Below are 16,606 nucleotides of genomic sequence, written 5' to 3' on the forward strand. Positions count from 1 at the left end.
TTTTTTTAATCAGGTATGTTTAAGTTTCTTCCTATGAGCAGGGTAGCCCCAAGCCAGGCAGACACCGTAGACCGAGGGCCACAAGGCCTTGGGAAGTAGGCGGTGCTTTCCCCAAGCCAGGGACGGCAGGTAACCTGGAGAGAGAACTGCGGACAGGGTCAGGACGCAAAAATTAAGAGTTGCAAAAGACTCAACAGACAAAAAAAAATAACCCTAAGTCCTCCACGCGCCCCAGCAGCCCCTTTAAAAAGGCGCGGCACCGCGCGTGCGCCGGAATACACGTCACGACTCTATTTACATATAGCTCGCGGGCTTGAGAGCGGGGCCCGTGCACGCTTAACGGCTTTTGATTGGATGTCGCCTCTATCATCACCGAGGCGCAGTTGACAGACAGCTCTACTGCCAATTCACAGACCGTTTTGTTCGCAGAGGGCGGAGCCCGGCGACGCGGCCAGTGGCAGGTGGTTTTATTGGCGGCCACGGCGGCGCAGTCCCGGAGCGAGCTTTACACGGGAGCCAGTGCCGCAGGAGGCGCGAGGTGCGGTCCCGACGGGTAACGGCGTGGCGGGCGGCTGGTCAGGGGCCGGGGCCGGGGCGGCGGAGGTGGGGGTGGGTGGCGCGGGCGGGGCGACGCGCTATGGCGGCTAGCAGAGGCGGGCGGGGCCCCATCAGCCGTCCGGGTGGCGGCGGATGGCGGGCCCGTCCCTCCTCCGCGCCGCCCCGCCCCCGGCTGAAGGTCAGCGCGCTTTGTTCCCGCCGCCTGAGAGCGCACGCGAAGCCGCGCAGGCGGTTCCCTGAGGGGACAAGGCCTCCCCAGCGAGGTGGGCCTGGGTGCGCCTCGTTTTGAAACAGCGCTTGGGAAGGAAGGGGTCCACGGCGTTCGCGCGGTCTGGCCGCCGCCTCGCCCTTCCGGGCTTTGCATGGTCTCCGCACACCGCCCTGGTCCGACTCAACGAGCCTGCGGTGGAGGCGGAGCCAATTTAGTGACACACACACTGAGCCTTCCGACCCGACTGTGGGCCCCTCAAGGGTGCAGGGTCGCCAGCAGTACCCCTTCTTCCCAGGGGTATCCTTGGAGCAGTCGGCCTACGCTTCCTCCAGCTCTGCTTAGCTTTCTCGGAGGAATCCCTGTGGTAGTTTGCTGCTTGTACGCCGCTGTAACAGGCGTATGCAAATTCCCCAGCAAAAAGGCCCAAGTTGAAGTTCTTGGTCCTAAAAGTTGCATGCTTTTTAGTTACTGCCGCCTTCCTGTCATAGTAGCTGCCTCCTCTCGGTGACTAATCTCTGCTTACTACACACCAGGGCCTCCTTAAAGCTCCTGTCGTGTGTTTTAACTCCATTCACAATAATCTTGTGATATAGGTGCAACAGGCTGAGTATGCCTTAGCACGAAACGCCTGGTTTCAGAAGTTTATGGAATATGTAGGTTTAGCAGATTAGCGTTCCTAGTCTGGAAGTCCAAAATCTGGCATAAAACTCTAAAAGAAATGGGCTTTGGAGTGTCCTGAAATTTTAGCATAGGAATGTTCAGCCTGTACTGCAAATTAAAGCCCTGTTAAGTGTGATGGTTTGACTGTGATGGTCGCTTGAATTTAAACTCAAGTAGAATTAACCTGGCTCGGTTGCTATTGAAATAAACAGTGTGCAGATGAACAGTGAGATCCAAAGAAAAGAGTGGTAGGATTGGGATGTAGTCCAAAATGACAAAGGGATGGTTCACTTGTCGGGGGCTTTTGGCAGTTGCATCTTTTTTTGTTTGTTTGTTTGTTTTTGTTTTTTTCGAGACAGGGTTTCTCTGTATTGCTTTAGAGGTTGCCCTGGAACTTGCTCTGTAGACCAGGCTGGTCTCGAACTCACAGAGATCCTCCTGCCTTGCTTCCTGGGAGTGCTGGGATTAAAGGCTTGGGCCACCAACGCCCAGCCAGTTGCAGCATTTTAATGCCTTTGTCTAAAGTAGCTGCTGTCAAACGATGTTGGAGGCTTTTTTTTTTTTTCCCTCCTTGGAGACAGGGTTTCTTTGTAGCTTTTTGAAGCCTGTCTTGGCACCTGGCACTCACTCTGTAGACCTGGCTGGTCTGGAACTCACATAGATTTGTCTGCCTGGGCCTCCCAAGTACTGGGATTAAAGGCGTGGGCCACCACACCTGGCTAAGTTGACCAATATTATTGGTTCACAATGTCAAAACATTTAAACGTTTAAATTTTGATATGTTAGTGTTATTTTTTGTTTTCAAGACAGAGTTTTTCTTGTGTTACAGCCCTAGCTGTCCTGCAACTAGCTCTGTAGACCAGGCTGGTCTGGAAATCACACACATTCACCTGCTCTGACTCCCGGGTGCTGGGATTACAGGCATATGCCCCCACTGCCTGGCTGTATTATCTTTAAATCTTGAGCTGTTTTTCAAGTATGTATAATAACTGATTTTATTGTTTTTTGGATTATAACCTTGACCACCAAAATTCTGGAAAAGATGTATATATTCTGAGGTCTCAGAAAGTATGGCTATTATGGCTTGTGAGTTGGCTGTTTGGATTTCTGTAGTTGAGAAAATAGTTTACAAATTAGTATTTCTTACAGAGATGCAGTTCTTAGGGATGAAGTACTTCACGTCAGTCTGACTTTGTGCTTGAATCTTAAAATGTCCCAACTAAGGTAGGTGTGGTAGTACACATCTAAAGTCCCAGCTGCTCAGGACTGGAGAGATAGCTCAGAGGTTAAGAGCACTGGCTGCTCTTCCAGAGGTCCTGAGTTCAATTCCCAGCAACCATATGGTGGCTCACAACCATCCCTAATGAGATCTGGTGTGACTACAGAACACTGTATAAATAATAAATATATATTTTTTTGGTTTTCCGAAACAGCGTTTCTCTGTGACTTTGGAGACTGTCCTGGAACTAGCTCTTGTAGACCAGGCTGGTCCTGAACTCACAGAGATCCGCTTGCCTCTGCCTCCCGAGTGCTGGAATTCAAGATGTGTGCCACCACCTCCCAGCTAATAAATAAAATCTTAAAAAAAAAAAATCCCAGCTGCTCTGGGGCTCAGACTTCAAAGTCAGTCTTGGCAGCACTGCAAGATCCTGGCTCAGTTTTTTCCCCTCTTAGTTAAGTGAGAGCTAACTAAGAGCGAGTACTAACTCCCTGTTAACTGTCTTCATGCTGTGTAGTTTAAGGCCTGTGCAAAAGTTTGTGTTGTGCTTGTAAAAAAAAAAAAAAATTGCCAGAGTGCCTAAAATTTTTGTTTGGAAGAAAAAAAAAAAAGTCTGGGCAAGAGAGGGGCTGGATAGAGAGTGGTTTGAGTACCAGCACTCATAGGGTGGCTCCTAATGTTCTGTAACTCCAGTTCCAGGGATCCAATGCCCTCTTCTGGCCTCAGCAAGTGGTGCACAGACAAGCAGGGAAAACATCCATACACAAAGAGTAGTTTAAATCCCTGAAGGTCTAAGGCAGGTAGGTGAATGCTTTTACAGCTTGGATCTTGGCACAGGTCACCTGTTCTGAAAGGAGGCAGTGATCATGAGCTGTTGGGGACCACTCCTAAAGAGTACAAGCTTTTTTATTTAAAGGAAGTCTAAGTGGATGTGCTGGCTTATGTCTGTATCCCAGCACTTGGGAGGTAGCTCATTTAGGAAGCTCAAGGTTAGCCAGCCCTACGGCAAGAAAGATGAAGTGCATTTCAGGCATTTAGAATTGAAGCTGATGCCAGTTTGCTGCTTCTGCTGTAGTGGAGGAAGCTACTAGGGGAACTGCAGGAACTTCCTCTTCTTACCCCCACCGCCCACCTTTGCATGAGACTACTGATCAGCGGTAGCCTGTGGAGGCTTCCTGAACCACACTGAGAGACTTGTTACTGATCACAGACTAGGAGGGAGGCCTGTTTTGATGCATAAATGTGAAGACAATTGATGGCATGGATTTGCTTTTATTTGCAGTGGGTTCTTCCTGCCTTTGGTAAACTAGGAAGCTCAGCTGCTTTACTTTGGTCTGCTATTGTATTTTACTTTGGGTGGATTTGGAGTAACAGGAGGCACGTATTTTTTTTTTTTTTAAGATTTATTTATTATGCATATAGTTCTGTCTGCATGCCAGAAGAGGGCATTATGGATGGTTGCTGGGAATTGAACTCAGGACCTCTGGAAGAGCAGCCAGTGCTCTTAACTTCCAAGCCATCTTTCCACCCCGGTACCTTGTATTTGTATATTTGTATTTTGTAGAAGACAGCTTTGCGAACTTTACATTTTGATCCTGTCTGCTTGCTGTGTCAGCTGTTGTAACTGAGTGTGCTTCCATCTTGTGTCCAGGAAACTCAGTCTAGTGAGGTGAGATTGGTTCTGAGCTTTATGTACAAAGACTAGTATATAATTTAAGTCATACTTAGTTACTTCAGAGTAGTAGGTATTGATTGTAAGCAAGTGTGAATAAAGAAATATCTTCATCCCGTGTCTTCCAAAATTGCCTAGGATAGGCCAACGTGTGCAAAGGGACCTGTTTAGTGCCATAGTACTTACAGGTAACAGCAGAGATTAACTGAGCAGAGATTTCTGGCTATCTGTTTCTTGCCAAGTCCTTTACTGAGTCCTGAACTCTGCATTGAGTAAGTGGACATGCTCTGCCCTCCTGGAATTTTCTCTTAATGGTCATTGGTGTTAAACACTCATGAAAAGTTTCAAAAGCAAACAAAAACAGTGATTTTCTAGCACTACCCAGCACCTTCAATTGCTTAACAATATTATGGGGTCGGGGCCTGGAGAGATGGCTCAGAGGTTAAGAGCACTGGCTGTTCTTCCAGAGGTTCTGAGTTCAATTCCCAGCAATCACATGGTGGCTCACAGCCATCTATATGAGATGTGGTGCCCTCTTCTGGCATGTAGGCATACTTGCAAGCAGAACACTATATACATAATAAATAAATCTTTTTTAAAAAAAAAAGAAAAAGAAAAGAAAAACAATATTATGGGCTAACAGGAAGGCTCAGCTGGCAAAGATGCCTGCTGTCAGTGCCAACCCTGATGACCTGAATGTGTCCCCTGGCCCCACATAGTGAAAGGTGAGAACCTACACATGAAAGTTGTCCTGTGACCTACATGTGCATGACATAAACACCCCACATACACAATAAATAAAATAATGTGGTGAGAGCACTAGATACACAAACATGAGAACCTCGGTTTGGACCTGAGCACCAATGTGGAAAGCCAGGTGTGGCCTAGCTTAAGGCTATCTTTTAAGTTCATTGAGACTTGAGGAAAGTGGTAGTGCAGGACACCTTATGTCTTTTGACCTCCACCTATGTGTGCACAAAGGCACACAGTATCACACACATCTCCCCAAAATAAAACATTGTCAAATAATAACTTTTTCAGTTTTGCTTCAGATAGCACATTTATTGTCTTATAGTTCAGAGATTAGAAGCATAGAGTCTCAAGGTATTGCCAGGGTCATGTTATCTTTCAAAACCTGCAGCTATATTATTTCAACATCTGCCTCTGTCAACACTTGGGGGACTCCTGTTTTGTTATTGTTTTTAAAAAAAACAAGGCCCTAGACGGCCTGGAATTTTCTATGTAGCTGATGTTGTCAAACCCAGGCTTGGTGCGTGTCTTGGGGTTTTTGAGACAGCCTGACCTCAGTCACACTCCCTCAGTGCCCTATGGGTGTGTACTACTATGTCTGACTTCCTGTGGTTTATTTTATTTTTTTCTGAGAGAGGGTCTCCTGTTTCAGTTGAGGCTGGCCTTAATATTCTGACTTACGGTTTCAGCCTCCAGTGTGCTGAGATTGTAGAGATAAGCCATCATACCTGGTTTAGTTAAATTTTGTGATAAAGGCTGAAAGATAAAGGGAGGATGTGTGTGTGTGTGTGTGTGTGTGTGTGTGTGTGTGTGTGTGTGTGTGTGAGAGAGAGAGAGAGAGAGAGAGGAGAGAGAGAGAGAGAGAGAGAGAGAGAAAGAACATTAAGTATAATTTACATTAGTTTAAACAAAATAAAGACTAGTGGTGTGTGTTTAGGATCAGATACACTCTATCCCTTTTAGTTAGGGGCAGGAAATTACAACAGTGTTTGAGACAAGGTTTTGTGTATTCCAGGCTTGAAATAAAAGCAATCTTCCTGGCTCCCTTTTGTTTTTAACAACTCGAAAATTAAAAGAATAAATGAATGTTGACTATTAGCATTTTCTTTTTTGGGAATGGACCCAGGCACTCTGCTCGCTGGGTAGTGATTTACTACCGAGCTTCATCTCCAGCCCAGTTAGCAACACATTGTATGCATCTGGGAATCTGAGTCAGTTCCCAGGGGCTTTAAGTGTTTCCATGTACACCTAGCATACTAGGAGTAATGAGCTATGTCCAGTGTCTGCACCTCACTCACTGGCCAGGGGAAATTGGGATGTTCTAGGGGCCTTTTCTGATTCCTTTTTTGAACAGGTCATTCCTTTATTCCTTTGACATGGTCCTAAATTGCTGCAAGTCAGTACTCCTATAGGACCTGAACACACATCCTTAGCTTTGCTTTACTAGGTCATCCTGCCATCTTTCTGTGAACCAAGTTACTGTGCTTTAGGGTTTCTTCATGTGCATGCACATAACATGGATATATGCCAAATGCAGAGGTCAGAGGACAACTTACCTCTTCAGGCTAGTTTAGGTAATAGTAATCACTTACTCTCATGCCTTTTTTTTTTTTTTTTTTTAAGATGGGTTTTTTGTGTGTGTGCAACAGTCCTGGCTGTCCTTGCTTTGCAGATAAGGCTGGCCTCGAACTCAGAGAGAGCCACCTTCCTCTGCCTTCCAAATGCTGGGACTAAAGAAAGGCATCTGCGCCTCCCAACTCATTTGCTTGTGTTAAGACTTTGAGGACCAAAAAAAAAAAGCTCTGGTTGCTCTTGCAGAGGACATGGGTTTGGTTCTCAAGACCTATGTGGTGGCTCAACGCCATCTGGAATCCAGTTACAGGAGGATCTGGTGTCCTCTTCTGGCCTCTTCGGGTATTGTACACATGCTACATTTCCATAAAAAAGTTTGTTTTTTAATCTTTAAGAAGTGGCCAGTTTAGCTGGGCGTTGGTGGCCACGCCTTTAATCCCAGCACTCAGGAGGCAGAGGCAGAGGATCTCTGTGAGTGCGAGACCAGCCTGGTCTCCAGAGCAAGTGCCAGGATAGGCTCCAAAGCTACACAGAGAACCCCTGTCTCGAAAAACCAAAAAATAAAATAAAATAAAAGTGGCCAGTTTAAACTTTGCTGTAAAAGTTTAAAAACTTTTCCTTTGAAAAGTTTTTGATGTTTGGAACAAAAAGGAAATAAGGAAATAAATCTATAGTCGGGCTGTTGTGATCTTGCTGAAAAGCAGCATGTTGGCCCTGGAAGGGAACCTAAACCTCTGTATTTTATTAACTTAGGGTCCTCTGGTGTCTGTTCTAATTTAACTTGATTGCAAGGTTTTGTTTTGTTTTAAGATAGATACTTCTGTAGCCCAGGCTGGCCTCTAACTTAACCATATAGCCAGCATAACCATACCTTCCAAGTCTTGGAGTTACAGGCATGCATCATTATGTCTGACTCTTGATGCCTTTTAAAAGTAGTTTTCCTGACAAGGCTTAGTAATGTGGCTTCATAAGACCAGCATTAAACCTATCATTCCAGCCTCACACCAGCAGATTGATAGCTCTTTATGACTTTCAATGTTTGGTAAACACAATAATGGATGGTGCTGAAGCATGGCTGAGTGAACTCTAGCTTGTGCTAGCACTTTGCTTTGGTCTCAGTGTGCAGGGGATAGAATGACAGGGCAAGACAGTCTGTATGCATGTGTCATAGAGGTGGGTAGGCATGTGGTGCCACTATGGTGAGGCAATTGATCTTCATAATTGCTTCAGGTGGGTATGACTTCTAGGTTATGGATGGTGAGACCTAGGTGCAGAGGAAGGCTGGAATAGCTGGGGAAAAGGATGGTAGACTGGAGTTGTGGTCTAGAGAAGGTCATAGGTAGGTAATGAGGTACTGACTGTAGTTACATAGCCAAAGTGTAGGGAGTACCAGTATGCTACCAGCTCAGCAATATTTATTGGGATATGCTCATTCTTTGAGTGAGAAATCCTGCATGAAAATCTTTCCAAGTTAATATCTAGGGGTGTGGAACCATATTTGACTAAGTAAAACCTAAAGTGTATGGTAGAAAAACCTCAGACTTGGCCATCTGGGGTGGTAGTGTTTGCTGGCGCTGAGAATGGTGGGCTTTGTAGGATGACTATAGGAATGTAGATCCTGTGGTCAGTGAGTTTGGACTCCAAAGAAGATGCTAAGTCTGTGGAATGTTCTTTGGAGGTGATGGAGGTAAAGCCGAGGAGTGGGAAGCTGCTGTAGTGCTGTGGGCCTGGTCATCTGCAGCTGTTGCCTTACTCTTTTTTTTTTCTTCCTTAAAATAGTTTTTAAAAGACAATAGCTGGGTGGTGCTGGTGCATGCCTTTAATCCCCACACTCTGGGAGGCAGGCAGGCAAGCAGATTTCTGATCTGCAGAGAAAGTTCCAGGATAGCTAGGGCTACACAGGTGTACCCTGTCTTGAAAAACAAACAAACAAAAAGACAGAAGTTGAGTTGTAGGGGTGTGGTGATTCCAGCATTCAGCATTTGCAAGGCAGAGGCAGATGGATCTTTGAGTTTGAGGTCAGCCTGCTCTACAGAGTGTTCCTGGAAAAACAAAAACCCTGTCTTGAAAAAACAAAGACAATAACCATGTGATAGTGTTTTTGTGCATTTAATTTTGAATTTGTTTTGATACAGGGTTTCACTGGCCTGAACCTCAATATGTAGAGCAGGGTATCAGTCCTTGAGTACTTGCCAATGCCTACCAAACCCTGGGGTTAAAGGCATGGATCATTTGCACACGTTTTATTTTGAAACAATAAAAATCTAATAGTAGATAGAACTGAGTTAACTATGAAACAGTTGTGCATCACTCTTGCTGGAACCGTTTTTCCTAAGTCTCCTGTTTTCCTAGTACCAGCACAGCTTTCAGAAAGTCTTGTTTGTGTGCACTGGGCAAGTGTGAGGAGCTTTGTATGGTCCCTCAATTCATTATACCTTTAAAGTAAGGAGGCTGCCCTGAGATCAAGCATTCTTACACAGTAGTCATGTGTGTTTTAAATACAGATGACATAAAAGATATGGACAGATAGAATTAACATTACTCTGTATTTGAGAGTGAATGCTTTTGAATTGTTTGGGTTAGAGTTGCTATGTGGATCTGTTAGATTTATTGTAGAAAGAAGGCAGATTAGGATTTTGTTTTCTTACCGTGAAGTCTGGTCACTTTTGTGTCAGTAAGAATTTGATGGCTCTAGCTTAGTTTATCATGCATGAAGCCCTGGGTTTGATACCCAGCACTGCATAAGCCCAGTACGGGGGAGGTGGAATCAGAGTCAGAAATTGGGTCATCAGCTGCATGGCAAGTGGGAAGCCAATCTGGGATACACGAGATCCTTTCTCAAAAAAATAAAAAGTTGTAAACCATGCAGGAGGTGAAACCTAGATTTATTTAATTTTATTTTTTGACTTGGTCTTACTATTGTAGCCCTATCTGACCAAGAACTGCCTATGTAGATCAGGCTGGCCTCAGATTTACAGAGATCTGCTTGCACCTGCCTCCCAGTTGTTGAGAGTAAACGTATACACTACTATGTGCAGTGAGACATAGATTTTAAGGGTACCTGTCTATAACATTAGACACCTGTGTGCTCAAATAACTTCAGGTCATGTCTGGGACATTGCCTTTCTTCACCTGCAGAAAGGTTTCCACTGCTACGTTTGGTAGAATGCCATCAGTAGGTGGTGTTGGAAGAGCAATACAACATTTTTTTGTGAATGTAACTGTTAACTTTCTCATTTTTAGGGGACAAAGACGTTCAGATGGCAGAAAACAGGTAAGCCAAAATGGACTTTGTTTATTGGATTTAGGTTTAGGTAGGGAGCAAGTGTCCACTGTATTTCAGAAACTAGAATTTAAAAGTTAAATATTTTAAATTCCAAGTGGAAATGGCTTTTTTTCTCCCTTTTGCTGACAAAGAAATTGGTGTCAGATACTGTCTCAAACACTGATATTTGAAGACCTTGTGTAAATACAGTTTCTGTGCTTCCTGACATTATTAGCCCCTGCTTCCCTACCCTTGTTGAAGTCCATTAACCTGATATACCTATGAGGGATGGGGAAAGGATTGGGAGGGGGATGGTCAAGGTCCGTATTGGTTGAATGTATTTATTTTTTTGTTGTTGTTGTTTTGTTTTGTTTCAAGACAGGGTTTCTTTGTGTAGCCGTGGCTGTCCTGGAACTCACTCTGTAGACCAGACTAGCCTTGAACTCATATAGATCCAACTGCCTCTGCCTCCTGAGTGCTAGAATTAAAGGCGTGTGCCACCACCACCCAGCCAGTGCCTGGTTTTTAAAATTTTTTTAGTTGGCATGTAAAATAATTTCATCATGGCATTGTGATACACGTGTGCCAGTATGTTTTGCTTGTATTTGCCTTTCATTTCCTCATAGCTCCGTCTGCATTCATGTTACAGAGATGCCTTGGATGGGCTTGTAGAACTTTGTCTTCAGGAAGGTATACATGGTTCTCTGGTAGTTGTGAAGCCCATTGCTTTCAGTGATGCTGCATGGTTGGCATTCAGAGCAATGTGACCATTGTGTCTACTGTACAAGGTCACTTGTGTGCGCTGCTGACCATATGGTAGCATGTTATATAGGTGGTGTGGTTTAAGGCCAATTATACAATCAAGGGATTAACTATCAAAATAAAAATTAGAGGGCTGGAAAGATGACTTGGGAGTTAAGATTGTGTGCCACTCTTGCAAAGACCTAAGTTTGGTTCCCAGCACTCACATTAGGCAGCTCACAAGCTTCAGTTCTGGGGATCTGGTCCTCTTCTGGCCAGCCTCCACTGGCATTGCACTCGTCCACATACCTACATATGGGCATATGCATAAACATAATTTTTGTTCTTGGGTTTTGTTTGGTTTTTAAGACAGAGTCTCAATGTATAGCCTGGGTGGCCTAGAACTCCTGTGTACACTGGGCTTGTGCAAAACTCTCAGAGATCTACTTTCCTCTGTTCCTAAGTGCTGGGATTAAAGGTATAAGTCACCACACATGGCACGTAGGCTTTTTTGTTTGTTTGTTTGTTTGTTTTGAGATTAAGCTGGGGCTACTGAATTAGACCTTGTCTCAAAATAAAGGGGAAATTAAGCATTGGCAAGGGTGCAGATTAGTGCAGAGCAAGCAGCCTGTGTGTTGGAAGGGGAGTTGGGTGGATATGATCTTTTCAGAAGGAAGTCTCCTTTATATAACACGTGAATGTCAGGTTTGTCTTTTTTGTTTTTTGTTTGTTGTGCCCTGCCCCTGTCCCCAAAGGTCTCATGATATAGCTCTAGCTGTCCTGGAAACTCAGTATGTAGAGAGAGCTGGCCTTGAACTCAGAAATACGCCTGCCTCTTCCAAGTGCTAGGATTAAAGGCATGTGCCACCATCTCTAGCTAGTGTTATCTTCACCTTACCTGAAGTTCTTTGCTACACAGATCCCTAATACATTGGAAAAACACTGAAAATGCTGTCTTTAGAACTCTGTTTATAATACTTTGTAAACTTGTTTTAGTCTTTCAGATGGAAGCCCTGCAGATTCTGTGGAAGCTGCTAAAAATGCCAGTAATACAGGTCAGTGCAATGGATGAAGCAGTGATTGAGGGTTTCCATGTGTGTCTGGGAATCTCTTCCAGAACCACTTGTTATAGTAATTATAGTAGCAATAAAGAGTATCTGTCTAAGACAAATACCAGTACTTCATTTAGTGATTAGAAATTCAAACTCTATGAAGGAGAACAACACAACACTGCCCCAGTGTTGGCCTCTACATGACCTGGGCACCCTCTACTTCCCTCACCTGCTTATTTTGAAGGAAAACCTAGATGTATTGTTGTGTCTATAAATGGACACTCACTGTCTTTCCCCATGAAGAAATCTCCATAGGTTGGGTTAGCAAAGTGATTCAGCTTATAGCATTGCTTGCCATGCAAATCTGGCACCCTGAGTTTGTCCCCAGAACCCACTGGGATGCAAGAGCCAACTCCCAGAAGTGATCCCCTGACCTCCACATGCAGGCTGTGGAGCATGTACACTTCTCGTGCACATTGCATTTCTGATTGAACATATACACATAATAATGATGATAAAATGCAAAAAAGTTTAATCTGAGCTGGGTGTGGAGACTGAAAAATCCCTGCTTGGGGAGTCCAAGCAGGAAGGTCTCAAATTTCAAGCTGGCTTGGACTATATGAGAGGGAAATAGATCAACTCCCATCACCAAGTGAAGAACAGTTACTCTCTTGTTGGTGTCTCCTGGTTAATTTGGGGAATGGGTTCTAAATAACCGGTCAGTGTTACACGTCCAGAACAAAGGCATGTGAGCTGTCAGAAGCAAGGTGGTCAGAGTACTTTTTGCAGGAGGTGGGTTTTTGGGAAAAGGCTTTCCAGGAAGAGGGCAAGCTGGGGAGAACCATCTCTTTGAGAAGTGGGTGGATGCAGTTTCACTTTAGGAGCTGATCTTGTCCCTGTCCCTGACTTCCAAACACCAATGGAACTAGGGAGCAATGTATAACTAAAAGTAGACCCCTGAAGTTGGTAGTTAGTGATCTCAGGTAGGGTTTAGAGTTTAGCTGGTTACAGGCAGAAGCCTCTGTCTGACTAAGGAAGATACTTTTAAGGTACAAGTTTCTAAACAAGTACTTTATTATTTCTAGAAATTAGTAGCTAAGCAAAGCTAAGTAGACATTTGTAGGGGTTTTATTTGTTTGTTTATTTTTTTATTTTTTATTTTCGAGACAGGGTTTTTCTGTGTAGCTTTGGAGCCTATCCTGGCACTCGCTCTGGAGACCAGGCTGGCCTCGAACTCACAGAGATCTGCCTGCCTCTGCCTCGAGTGCTGGGATTAAAGGCATGCGCCACCAATGCCTGGCTGGGGTTTTATTTATTTACTTTAACCTTTTTTGAAGAAGCAAATGTGGTCTGAGGCTGTGAAGGTTTGTGGTTTTTGTTTTTTGTTTTTTGTTTTTTTCTTTACCCAGCCCTAACATAAAGTGACCATTGACCTAAATTTGGCCTATGGAATGTATACCTGTTTGTTTGTTTACTTTATTTTTGAGGCAGGGTTTCTCTGTGTAGTTCTGGCTATCCTGGAACTCATTTTGTATACCAGGCTGGCCTCAAATTCACCTGCCTCTGCCTCCCAAGTGCTGGGATTAAAGGTGTGGGCCACCACTACCCAGTAGGAATGTGTACTTCTAAAGCACATTTGTTGTGGTGGTAAGGATTGAGCCCCAGGGCTTCATGTGCTAGGTAAGCATTCTACTATTGAGTTATAGCCCCAGCTGTAGAGTTTTTTATTTTGAGATAAGGTCTTGGCATGGCATCTCCTTGCTTAGCCCAAGATCCATGTTGATGTTTGGGTTCTTAGCTGCAAAATAACTGGTCTTGTTTCCAACTTACAGAAAAGCTCACAGACCAGGTGATGCAGAACCCACAAGTGCTGGCAGCTTTGCAGGAACGTCTTGACAACGTCTCTCACACTCCTTCTAGCTACATAGAAACGTGAGTACATTGCCAATGAGATGTCAAGCGATAGAACAAACATCTCCATGCCTCAGAGTAGGAACAAGTGTGGTTTTCATTTCTCAGGATCAGCCAGCTCATCTTGTCTGCTTGGTGCTGCACAGTGCCACCTTGTGGCTTGAAGAGAACTCAGCTAATATAGTGCTGGTAGAGTAGAGTGCTGTCTGGCTGCTGGAAATCCACACCTTTACCCTTGTTAGGAGGCCTATATTGTATATTGAGATGTCTACTCGGTAGCACTTCCCAGGGCCTCTGTCTGATTTCTGGAAGAGGTCAGCCACCTCAGTCTCCATGAATATAGTTAGGCAAGACTTGGCTGTTACAACTGGAGAAGACACTGAACATTTTCTTGTGTCCACTTAGGCCTTTCTGGGTTTACATAGTGGATGCAGTTTGTCTTTGTCCTGCTTTGCTTTTTCTTGTACTGGGTCGAGTTCAGCCTCTAATGCACAGGTACCTAATAGGCAGTTTTGTTTAGTAGAGTAGGTGGCAGGCTGGAGTGAGGGAGTTGAGAATGGTGTCTGGTTTCTGGCTTTTGTAAGTATGCATATAGAGTGGCATTTGCTCACTGGGATGGTGACAGTTTGTGAGCACAGCCTTATATATGTGTTGACCTTGAATGGTGCTTGGGCCAGTATTCAGATTTACTGTGAGCAAGTTTTCACCTGGGGGCACAATTTTTTTGGGTTTTAAACAGTTTTATAGGTTAAAATTTCCTCCCTTCCTTCCTTCCTTCCTTCCTTCCTTCCTTCCTTCCTTCCTTCCTTCCTTCCTTTCTTTCTTTCTTTCTTTCTTTCTTTCCCTGGTTTTTCAAGACATGGTTTCTCTGTGTAGCCCTAGCTGTTCTGGAGCTTAATCTAGACCAGTTTGGCCTTAGAACTTGATACCTTCCTGTCTCTGCTTCCTGAGTGCTGGGATTAAAGACATGTGCTACCACTGCCCGGCGTGGTTTTTTTGTTTGTTTGTTTGTTTTAATTTAAGAGTGTTTATACAAACAAAAAAATTGAACTCTGGAACAAAGGCAAAGAAATTGTCAGCTGGTATGAATAGAGAAAATTGTATGTGAGTGTCTACATGTGTTCATGATTTTCAGACAACCAACATCAGGGTCTGTGTGCCTACTATCAGCTTACCTGTGTCTGGTCCTTGTCTGGGGATTTTGCTTTTGCTATTTATTATTTCATCCTATTGTGCACATGTAGAGGTTAGAGGACAATTTGAAGGAGTTGATTTTCTCCTTCAACCTAATGATTCTCAGAGACCTAACTCAGGTCTTTAGACTTGGCAGCAAGTGCTTTCACCCACTTTGGTGGGTTTTTGTTTGTTTTAAATTAAGTGTGTGTGTATGTATGCAAACACACATTTGAGTGTAAATGCCCATAGAGGACAGAGGCATCAGATTGCCCTTATATGGCGTTCTAGGTGGTTCTAAGCCACTCATCCTGAGTGTTAGGAATTGAACTTGGGTCTTCTGTAAGAGCAGCAAGTAGTCATAACTGTGAGTGAGTGATCTCTCCAACTCTGGTCTTTTTTTTTTTTTTTTTGAGAGACAGAATCTCATGTAGCCCAGGCTGGCATTGAAGTCTCTAGTAGCCAAAGATAGCCTTAAATACCTGATCTTCTACATTGACTTCCTCAAGTGTTAAGATCATAGGTGCATAACTTCATGCCTAGCTCCACCCCCACTCTCCCCTTGATGGGAATTGAACCAAGGACTATCTATCTGCATGTTAGGTTAGTGCTTTCCTGTGAGCTACACTCTTTATCCTTGGTCTCTGTTTAGCCCAGATTAGCCTTTTGCTCTTGCTACTCTTACTGTTTTGGCCTTCCCATGTGGAGGAGCAAGTGTGCCCAGCTTCCTTTGGTCTGTTTTCATCACCAGTTTGGTTCAGACAAAAGAACAATTTTATAAACTGATCCCCCATTTCTGCTTTTTTGTTTTGTTTTATTTGTTTATTTGTTTGTTTATTTTTTGAGGCAGCCATGGCTGTCCTGGAACTCTCTTTGTAGACCAGGCTGGCCTCGAACCTCCCAGAGATCTGCCTGCCTCTGCCTCTGCCTCTGCCTCCGCCTCCCAAATGCTGGGATTAAAGGTATTCACCGCTACCGCCCAGCTGTCCTGGAACTTCTTAAGTAGACCAGGCTGGCCTTAGGCTCACAGAGATCCACCTGCTTCTGATGGAATTAAAGGCATACATCACCTAGCTTAACAAGCAGTCCGTTCTTTTCTTTTGGCTTGTTTGCATGTGGGGTTTTAGCAGCTCTTTATAGGCAGGGTGTTGTGTGTGGTGGCTGTTTGCTGGCACTAGGTGTTTTATTTCCCGTTCCCTTGTAGTTTACCCAAAGCTGTCAAAAGGAGAATTAATGCTCTGAAGCAGCTGCAGGTGAGGTGTGCGCATATAGAAGCCAAGTTCTACGAGGAAGTTCACGACCTGGAGAGGAAGTATGCAGCCTTGTACCAGCCTCTGTTTGACAAGGTGTGTGCTGTTGATGTGCTTGCCTCATTTGGTTGCTGCTGTGGGTTGAGACATGGTACCACTCAGGGACTTCATGACTGTCTTTTCAGAGGCCTGAGTAAATATCTTAGCTTTTGAGTTTGCAGAGAGCCTAAAGTGCTGATGGACTCTTGGCTTTTAATGCAGAGAAGAGAATTCATCACTGGTGATGTGGAGCCCACAGATGCGGAGTCAGCGTGGCACAGTGAGAATGAGGAAGAAGACAAGTTGGCTGTGAGTTTCTGTTGTGTAGTGTTGTTTAATCCTAGTTACTTTTATGTATTGGATGGTGAACTAAAGGCCTTATTCTGCTACTCATGGTTTCTGTCAGCAAAGCTTTGTAGAGTAGGCCTGTAGTAGTTCCCTTCTCTTCCACTGGGTGCATGGGTCCATGGTGACACTTTGGCATCTGAGGCAGTGCTGTTGGTTATCATAAGTGAGTTGTGGCCCCTTCTCAG

The 16,606-nt window shown here is 44.4% G+C and overlaps 1 protein-coding gene across 4 annotated transcripts in view; it reads left to right on the forward strand.

Moving 5' to 3' along the window:
• The first annotated feature begins 415 nt into the window (after positions 1-415).
• Positions 416-16,606, forward strand: part of Nap1l4 (nucleosome assembly protein 1 like 4) — a 36,255-nt gene continuing 20,064 nt past the window's right edge. For 2 of the 4 annotated variants that reach the window (XM_027408843.2, XM_027408841.2), the window contains exons 1-6: positions 416-538; positions 9,886-9,916; positions 11,645-11,703; positions 13,533-13,632; positions 15,989-16,130; positions 16,296-16,382. In XM_027408843.2, the coding sequence (XP_027264644.1) occupies positions 9,903-9,916; positions 11,645-11,703; positions 13,533-13,632; positions 15,989-16,130; positions 16,296-16,382 (402 nt within the window). In that variant the 5' untranslated portion in view covers positions 416-538; positions 9,886-9,902. Of the gene's footprint in view, positions 539-3,427; positions 3,449-4,297; positions 4,318-9,885; positions 9,917-11,644; positions 11,704-13,532; positions 13,633-15,988; positions 16,131-16,295; positions 16,383-16,606 lie in introns of those variants that run through there. The other 2 variants (XM_027408842.2, XM_035442091.1) reach the window with 2 other exon arrangements.

This window comes from Cricetulus griseus, chromosome 3 (assembly GCF_003668045.3).
Source record: "Cricetulus griseus strain 17A/GY chromosome 3, alternate assembly CriGri-PICRH-1.0, whole genome shotgun sequence".
NCBI lineage: Eukaryota > Metazoa > Chordata > Mammalia > Rodentia > Cricetidae > Cricetulus > Cricetulus griseus.